This window comes from Etheostoma spectabile, chromosome 5, assembly GCF_008692095.1.
Source record: "Etheostoma spectabile isolate EspeVRDwgs_2016 chromosome 5, UIUC_Espe_1.0, whole genome shotgun sequence".
NCBI lineage: Eukaryota > Metazoa > Chordata > Actinopteri > Perciformes > Percidae > Etheostoma > Etheostoma spectabile.
Window position 1 is genome coordinate 35409563 of NC_045737.1, and position 9855 is coordinate 35419417.

At 42.7% G+C, this 9855-nt stretch overlaps 1 protein-coding gene and 1 pseudogene across 3 annotated transcripts in view; both read right to left on the bottom strand.

Moving 5' to 3' along the window:
• Positions 1-1542, bottom strand: part of rbm44 (RNA binding motif protein 44) — a 10776-nt gene extending 9234 nt beyond the window's left edge. For 2 of the 3 annotated variants that reach the window (XM_032515397.1, XM_032515395.1), the window contains exon 1: positions 1012-1395. In XM_032515397.1, the coding sequence (XP_032371288.1) occupies positions 1012-1171 (160 nt within the window). In that variant the 5' untranslated portion in view covers positions 1172-1395. Of the gene's footprint in view, positions 1-1011 lie in introns of all 3 variants that reach the window. The other variant, XM_032515396.1, reaches the window with a different exon arrangement.
• A 1118-nt stretch (positions 1543-2660) lies between these two features.
• LOC116689864 (RNA-binding protein 44-like) lies at positions 2661-5615 on the bottom strand (annotated as a pseudogene).
• Between the last annotated feature and the right edge of the window lie 4240 nt (positions 5616-9855).

Consider the following 9855-nt stretch of genomic DNA (forward strand, 5'->3'; position numbering starts at 1 on the left):
GTAACCAGTTGTTTTAGACCGATTGTTTCTCAAACCGTGTGCTGCCCGGTGTAGTTCAGGACGAGTCCTTGCACATGGATAGAGCAGAGGTGTAGCAGGAGGTGTAGCAGGAGGTTATAGTGCAAGATTTAATTATGATTTTAAGCCTAATTCAAAGTAACAAGTTGTTTTGGTTTGCGCTGTTAAATTGTGATTCCTGTCTTACTGAGAGAAAACAAAGTTGATTTTCACCCGAAACGTGATAGATGCGATGGTGTAGAGGACGGTGTGATGGTGTAGTGGACGGTGTAGAGGTGTGATGGTGTAGAGGACGGTGTGATGGTGTAGTGAACGGTGTAGAGGTGTGATGGTGTAGAGGACGGTGTGATGGTGTAGTGGACGGTGTAGAGGTGTGATGGTGTAGAGGACGGTGTGATGGTGTAGAGGTGTGATGGTGTAGGGGACGGTGTGATGGTGTAGAGGACAGTGCGATGGTGTAGTGGACGGTGTGATCGTGTAGAGGACGGTGTGATCGGGTAGAGGTCGGGCGATGGGTGAGGACGGTGCGGAGTGGGTAGAGGACGGTGCGATGGTGTAGGGGACGGTGCGATGGTGTAGGGGACGGTGCGATGGTGTAGGGGACGGTGCGATTGTGTAGGGGACGGTGCGATGGTGTAGGGGACGGTGTGATGGTGTAGAGGACGGTGTAGAGGACGGTGTGATAGAGGACCGGTAGGTGGAAAAACCAGAAGGCACATAACACTGGCAGGTTTGTAAAGCGGAGACTCGTGGGCCTTGGGTACCAATATAACCCATTTTCATTTGGATATCTTTAAGTAAGAAGTCAAGGGAACCCTTTGACAATGACCATGCTAGTTTTCCCCTTTCCGAAATGTAATGTTAGCCAAACTTTTGTAGTATTATTTAGCCACCTTACCAATGAGCTAGCATGCATGCCATGGTGGGCGTATGGGTTGCTTCATATTAACAGCTTAACATCTTCTAATGACACTTACTAGGGATAGAACTTACTTGGGCTTGGTTTTTCAATAGCCAAATTGTAATAACAGGGTATCAGGTGTAACGGCGCCACCACGCCCGCATCCTCACGAGCCACTTGTGACGGCCTACGGGTTACCTCGTAGGGTAACATGATGGGAAAGGCAGGCCACACTGCCTGGAAAACAGCCATGGGTTGAGGGTCCGAAATCACCGTCCAAAATTACAAAGAGTCGTCGAGGTCGACAAAAATGGTTGGCTAACGTCAGCTAGGATGACGCCAATAAGTTCTTAAAAACAAGGCTTCTTACCTGCTCCATTTTCACCGTCTTTACAAAAAAAAAATTAAGAAAATATTAACAACCAAATGACGTTGGCGCGCTTCAGTTTTTCGGTTTTGAAATGGTGGCGTTAGCTAGTTAGCTAGCTAGCTAGCTAGGTCTGCTCCGGGTTAATTCCGCCAATTAAGTTAATTGGTTCCGACCGTGTGGTGGGTGTCTCTGTCCAGCCCAAATTAGTGAATAACCAAACAAGTGATCCCCTGAACAAATGATTAGCTGCTAGACCTAGCTAACTGTACACTTAACGCTGTATTTGAAAGAGGAGCAGTTACACCTGGATTATCATCAGATCTGAACGGTTAGGACCTACTTCTTTAGTGAAAGTAGTTCCAACATTATTCGGTTTTAACCATAGACCGTTAATATTAATATACCGTCTATGGTTTTAACGTTGTATTTGTCCAAAAGCATGAGAGATATCTCAAAAGCTAGTGGGAAATCAAACTCATAGCTATCTCCGTGATTAAGTTTATTAATAGATACCTCAAGACGAGATACAATGGTAACGTACCTCACATCTCCTGCCAGGCGGTGGCGCAGTTAGCAGTTGAGGGCTGATCTTCAACGGCCGTTGGAAACCTTCCGCGGGTCAGTTACCGTAGCAACAGTAAACAACGTGTCACTTCCATCAGTCCTTTTAAAGCCGACTTTAAAAACAAGTCTTATTTAAATAATGTCTCCAGTTTAATATCGGAGACATTTTTATTTAGGCCTATTTATTGGACAGCTTTTTGTGTTTAAACGTTTAACATGTAGGGGAGAGCAATAGAGTTTTTGTAAAAAAAAAAAAAAAAAAAAACGTTTTTCTTCATAATTTACTATTTATTCATCATTCTAATATCTAACTTATTATTATTATTTATTTATTCATCATTCCCATTCTCACATCTCTCTTATTTGTTATTCATTCATCGTTCTCATTTTCTATTTCAGAGCTGTCCATAATGTTATACTGGCACTTGTAATATAACATAATACTATTTATCCCAGTATCCTTTGCACTATGCTCCATATTTAAATCATTTTGATTGCACACTTCGTTAACTCACGCCTCTAAATAGAGGAGGAAATTCCATCGCCCGAGCGTTCTTACGTCTTTTTCCTTTCATATACTACTGAGACATCAAATGTCCATGTACATATAGGACATTTCATACGTAGATTGTTAGATGGGTATACATCCATGCGGTTAACATTTTGGTGATGATCGGAAATGTAAAGTACTGCGAAAGACCAGAAAGTCCGTCCGGCTGAAGGTGTCCGATATGGCCAATAGCAGCGAGTGGTGTCCCGAATGTTGCCACAGTGACGCTAATTATCTCAGATGTGAGCGAGAGGCTTTTACTTACTCGTCTGCCTTTCTGCTGGCTTTGTGCATTTGGACAGCACCTCTCTCCGGGCAACCAGGGTGACAGCTCTCACTGCTTTGCTGTCCTTGATCCGTTTGTCCCTTTCTTTTGACCGGCTGGGAGAGAATGAGCCGAACGCTAGAGTTGTTCAAACCGTGAGGACTAAATGCCAATTGGTTCAGTTAGCGGCAAAAAAGCAAACACCAAACTGCTCAAGGATTTGGTCTCAGGAATACCTGCCAGCCATTTGTTGCTTTGATCGTCAGGACAACCCTTTTCTTCAACCGATGTATCATGTTTCTGTGGCTCCTGGGAGCTCCGTGGGATAAAAAACAGAAAAAAAGCAAGATTACAGCATCAAGAGTCCCAGTCTGCTAAATCGTTCAAATCGAATTACATCCACACATGCATGTCTGTGCTTACATACCAGATGGAACACTCCCAGCACTCATCAATGATCTGAACAGGGACGACAGCATCAGAGCTGTGGTTGCTACATGAAATTAAGTATTTGGATAATATCCGGTTAGTAGACTTACCTGTGCAGGGCTGTAACTTGCACCTGTGGTTATCTTCTCAGAATCAACAGACAAAGGCTTGAGTTGCTCCAGAGGAACCCCTGTCAAAATCTTATCTTTCACTGTATAGGTCATTTTCCAGTTTTTTGCAGAACACTTACAACGTCTACAGGAGGGTTGTTTGGCCTAAAGGAATAATAATACATATGTTGGCGTAAACAGCGGGCCTTTTCAAAAGATTACAAAAATCAATCTGGATGACTATATCACATTAGAGCAGGGGTCCGCAACCTTTTTGAGATGGAGTGCCATTTTAAAAAATGTTCTTGTTAATAATGTGTTGCATGTCGCATTAAGCCTGCCGTCATCTACATCCACGGACGTGGGGGACACGTGCCTAAGATGTGCTGACCCCTGCATTCAAGTTTGACACGCACCAACTGTCTTAGCGGAAGAGCGAAGGTGAATTCGATCAAGATTATTCGACGTCTCCTTACACTGCGTGGCCTGTCTCCCTCAGCAGAGTAGAGTAGAGTCTCCAGCAGTGCTGTCTGCACATGCTTTACTGCAGGGCCAGGAGGGACATCTCTGCCTGCTGAGCACGCTGGACAAAGTCACACTCCTTTCTTCACTTTACAACCCAAACTGGGGGAATTAAATACAATTACAGGAATTAGTCCTACTATGGAAGACGACCCTTAGGGCAAAGTTAATGTACAACTAGTCTGATACGTTACCTTTTCCTTTTTTCTTTTTGCTTTCTTAGTTCCTCTTGAGTCATCTTGATTTTTAAGAATTCCTGATAAAAAAATAAATAAAAAAGACTGGTGTAACGTTTTGTTGCTGGAGCTATTCTAATGACTGGTCTTTGGATTCAACCTTACCTCAGTGAGATAGTCCAGATCGTCATGTGGACCTCAGTATTGACATGCTTGTCAGCCGTTTTTGAATTCTCAGTTTGAGTGGCGTCCGACCTGCACATCGCCACTCAGTGCCAACCATAACATCACAGGTAGTAGCGCAGGGAATGGTGGAGGTGTGCTTTTCTGCTGTATTCTTCATGACAGACTGGTCCAGAATCAAGGTCTCCCTGCTGGCTGCCGGTGTCGTTAGTACCGTGCTGAGTGGACCTGACTGAACCCCATCATTTAGCGCTTTTCACCTTCGCTGGTCAGACAGGCCAGAATGCTCTCATCGTTCTCCATGAGCTATGGAAGGTGTCACTCTGATTTCCAAAGCTTAAATAGCAGCATCATCATCGACATTGTACTCATTCCATTCTTCCTGATCCTGACCCCTTTCTTTGTGCCTTTTTCCTCAACTGGTCCAGAAGAGGGCTGACCTGATCCAGCCAACTGCCTGGATGATGCCCATGTCACTGTACTCCGTATCATCCATTGTGACACTGTCAAAGCTGTAGTACTCAGGAGACTCCATCTTGGTCCATTCTGACCTGTACACATGAACACAATGTTGCTCGTATCAATAAGAATCCTATTGCCCGCCAAGATGAAACCCAGAACAGTACATTTGAAATGGTTTCATAAAAATAAAAATAAAATAAAATACACTTACTTATTTTACATTCAGGGAATAAGAGACAACCAGGTTTTTTTGTATTAAGCCCTTAATCAACTACAAATTGTTGAACTACAAAATGGACACACCAGTTACAAGATTTGCCCTGGTTTTTCTAGAGTTTTTAGACTTCAATGTTATTTTAGTATCAATTCATAACAGCGTTATCTCAAGACACTTTACAGATAGAGCGGTCTAGACCACACTCCAGAATCCACAAGGACCCAACAGTCCTAGCAGTTTCCCTCCAGAGCAGCAACAGTGCACGTGGCGAGAAAAACTTCCTTTTAACTATATTTCTCAAATAATTATTTTGTATTTCCAAATATGTATATGTAAAATGAATTTCAAAGCTTAGATGGGCATGGTTCGGCAAGAACAAACTGCCTACTGTATTGTGTCAGCCTACGAGGTTTACTCACTGTAACGGACTGACTTCACCTATGTGAAGTTGCACTTTGGCCTTGAGTCGTTGCAGTCTGGCTGCTGAGCACGCATCCTGTCCGCGTCTTTCCAGACCCCGTCCAGAGAGCAGTTTGCGAGACCTGCTGCTGGCCTGCTTGACATCCGCCACGACGGGTCCTTCAAACAAATTGTGTTTTGTTTTTTGCATTCACAACTAAGACCGGGGACACACCATGCTAAACTTTAACTTAAAGATCATACAGAAATCATTGGTGTGTGCCTTCCGTGGTTTGGTTGCGGCATGGTGGGGTTGCTGAAGGCTGCTGGACCAGTCTCGCTGGTAACAAGCGTGTTGGTGCGGCGGATTTCCTCACGTGGAGGTTTTTCGGCACCATTTCTATCACGCCAAGCATGGTCCAGGTCTCCCTTACATTATTGGGAAGCATCTCCGAGTTTTGCTGACCATAGGAAATTCTTGCCAGAGAAGGACCAACAAACAGAACTGTAGTTGAAGCTTTTCCAGTTATGTTGTTATGTATTTGCCGCCTGCAAAAGGCTTGTTTGTTGATGACGTCTACATTTAGTGATGACGTCTACATTTAGGTTATTCATTCAAATGACTTATCGACTGGACTGAAATTAGACTTTTTTTCTCCTACAGTCCATTTCATGGCTCAATCACAGTCTGGAAAACTGGCTGTAGAGGAACACCTTACTAATTGATGCTGACTTAATTAAAAACAGGAGTTGGATATGTAGAAAGCTATCAGCTTTCCAAATAAAGATCTGCGTGATGTGTCATGATTTAAAAGTTTTTTCTGAAAGATATACAGTAAACAGTTCATGTCCACCTGTCACGGCACTGCAAAAGTTACTGCATTGGGAATAATAAACCGTTAATCTGTACACCGCTATTAGAGATATTATTTTAACTTACGCTTCACATAAACATGATGCCGAGTCAGTTCAAGGGCAGGATGTCGATGCAGAACTGGTGAAACCCTCCTTCATCTAGGAGAAAAGATTAGTTTGAATGAATCTCACAATTTTACTATGGGGCTATAAGCTGCCACCTATACCCAAAATGTCCTTTCCTGTCTGTATGACACTGGCAGGTAGATATTGATTAAGTTTAGAATTAATAAGATTTAATGCTTAAAGGCATTCTTTTTGCATTGCCAGACTCATTATAGAAGAGTAAAGAAAAAGAAAGAAATCTCAGGATATGTGTTGTAACAATGGACTCCTTGTATCTCCCAGTATATCTAATATGCATGTCATGATTAATTGATTATGTTTGATCCTTTTGACGTAATTTCTATGTTATCAACCACATTTGGTTTACAATTAGGCCAGATAATGAGTTAGAAAAGCAGCCAATAACTCAAGCATACCTTGTATGATCTTCTGTACTCTGGCACCAAGAGAGATACCAACCCAGCAGCTTGGTCAGTTAAGGAAAGGTATTTATGATCTTCCACCAAATCAAATAAGACCTGTAAAATAAAGAACAGCGTAGCTCTTGGTTCTCACTGATGATCAGGGTCATTTTAGTACATAGAGGCGGGATGTCGTTAATTATACGCATACCTGTCCACAAGAATTTCTTGTTCTCTTCTGGTGAAAATTAGAAAAAGAAAATGAAAATCATAGATTGATGAACAGCATCCTGCCCAAATAAACTATTGATAAAGGCATGTATTGCTTAATTGTGTTAGCGATGTTAACCCTGTAGCATTCTCCCCTTTTCTAGAGCAGTAGGGGTGCGGGACAGGGGATGTAGGCGGTGATTGCAGGTCAACTGTTGGTTCCACATTCAAGTAGTATAACTCATTTAAATGCTAAGAACCTGAGGTATTAATTTGAAGTTTGTCATTTTTCTAGTCAGAAATAAAAAAATATTTTTGAAAATATGTAAGGGTTTTCACTAACTTAAATGGCTCCTATGGGGACCAACATCACACACAGGACTACAATTACTCTCAAACGAATCCACGAGTCCACCTTTTCAGTCATACCAATTTAATCACCTCCAAGACCCCAGTTATTAACGTTACACATGAATACTGCATGATTAAAACAGGCACGTTTTTTGCCCAAATTGAACGGGATAGGGATAAAGCCGTGTTGGTGTGCCTTCTGGTTTTTCCACCTACTGGTTTCCGAGGCTGTCCAGATGCCGTGTAAACCTCAACGCTACCCCTGTCCACAGATTCGCTACAAATTCATAAACTTTTACTGCCCTTTGCATGTCACCACCTCAATATAAACTGTACTGAACTGAACAGAATTTCTCAGCACGACACTACAATGTTTGAAGCCTCGCGATCACGCGCCCAGCCGAGGTAACCAGTTTTTTAGACCGATTGTTTCTCAAACCGTGTGCTGCCCGGTGTAGTTCAGGACAGTCCTTGCACATGGATAGAGCAGAGGTGTAGCAGAGGTGTAGCAGGAGGTTATAGTGCAAGATTTAATTATTATTTAAGCCTAATTCAAGTAACAATTTTGTTTTGGTTTGCGCTGTTAAATGGTGATTCCTGTCTTACTGAAGAAAAACAAGTTGATTTTCCACCCGAAACGTGATAGATGCGATGGTGTAGAGGACGGTGTATGGTGTAGTGGACGGTGTAGAGGTGTGAGGTGTAAGGACGTTGTGATGGTGTATGAACGGTGTAGAGGTGTGATGGTGTAGAGGACGGTGTGATGGTGTAGTGGACGGTGTAGAGGTGTGATGGTGTAGGACGGTGTGATGGTGTAGAGGTGTGATGGTTTAGGGGACGTGTGAGGTGTAGAGACAGTGCGATGGTGTGTGAACGGTGTGATCGTGTAGAGGACGGGTTGATCGTGTAGAGGACGGTGCTATGGTGTAGAGGACGGTGCGATGGTGTAGGGGACGGTGCGATGGTGTAGGGACGGTGCGTTGTGTAGGGGCGGTCATGGTGAGGGACGTGCTGGTGTAGGGACGGTGCGATTGTGTAGTAGTGGATGGTGAGAGGACGGTAGGGCGTTGATAGAGGACCGGTAGGTGAAAACCAGAAGGCACATAACACTGGCAGTTTGTAACGGAGACCTCGTGGGCCTTGGTACCAATATAACCCATTTCATTTGATATCTTAAGTAAAGTCGGGACCCCTTTGACAATGACCATGCTAGTTTTCCCCTTTCCGAAATGTAATGTTAGCCAACTTTTGTATTATTATTTAGCCACCTTACCAATGAGCTAGCATGCATGCCATGGTGGGCGTATGGGTTTTTCATATTAACAGCTTAACATCTTCTAATGACACTTACTAGGGATAGAACTTACTTGGGCTTGGTTTTTCAATAGCCAAATTGTAATAACAGGGTATCAGTGTGACGGCGCCACCACGCCCGCATCCTCCGAGCCACTTGTGACGGCCTACGGTTACCTCGGGGTAACATGTGGAAAGGCAGGCCACACTGCCTGGAAAACAGCCTGGGTTGAGGTCCGAATCACCGTCCAAAATTCAAAGAGTCGTCGAGGTCGACAAAAATGGTTGGCTAACGTCACTAGGATGACCCAATAAGTTCTAAAAACAGGCTTCTTACCTGCTCCATTTTCACCGTCTTTACAAAAAAAAAATTAAGAAAATATTAACAACCAATGACGTTGGCGCGCTTCAGTTTTTCGGTTTTGAAATGGTGGCGTTAGCTAGTTAGCTAGCTAGCTAGCTAGGTCTGCTCCGGGTTATCCGCCAATTAAGTTAATGGTTCCGACCGTGTGGTGGGTGTCTCTGTCCAGCCCAAATTAGTGAATAACCAAACAAGTGATCCCCTGAACAAATGATTAGCTGCTAGACCTAGCTAACTGTACACTTAACGCTGTATTTGAAAGAGGACAGTTACCCCTGGATTATCATCAGATCTGAACGGTTAGGACCTACTTCTTTAGTGAAAGTAGTCAACATTATTCGGTTTTAACCATAGACCGTTAATATTAATATACCGTCTATGGTTTTAACGTTGTATTTGTCCAAAAGCATGAGAGTATCTCAAAAGCTAGTGGGAAATCAAACTCATAGCATCTCCGTGATTAAGTTTATTAATAGATACCTCAACGAGATACAATGTAACGACCCCATCTCCTGCCAGGCGGTGGCGCAGTTAGCAGTTGAGGGCTGATCTTCAACGGCCGTTGGAAACCTTCCGCGGGTCAGTTACCGTAGCAACAGTAAACAACGTGTCACTTCCATCAGTCCTTTTAAAGCCGCCTTTAAAAACAAGTCTTATATAATGTCTCCAGTTTAATATCGGAGACATTTTTATTTAGCCTATTTATTGGACAGCTTTTTGTGTTTAAACGTTTAACATGTAGGGGAGAGCAATGAGTTTTTGTAAAAAAAAAAAAAAAAAAAAACGTTTTTCTTCTATAATTTACTATTTATTCATCATTCTAATATCTAACTTATTATTATTATTTATTTATTCATCATTCCCATTCTCACATCTCTCTTATTTGTTATTCATTCATCGTTCTCATTTTCTATTTCAGAGCTGTCCATAATGTTAATACTGTTCATATGTAATATAACTAATACTATTTATCCCAGTATCCTTTGCACTAGGCTCCATATTTAAATCATTTTGATTGCACACTTCGTTAACTCACGCCTCTATATTGTTCTGTTTAGAGTATGTACATATTGTGGTACATATAGTGGTATA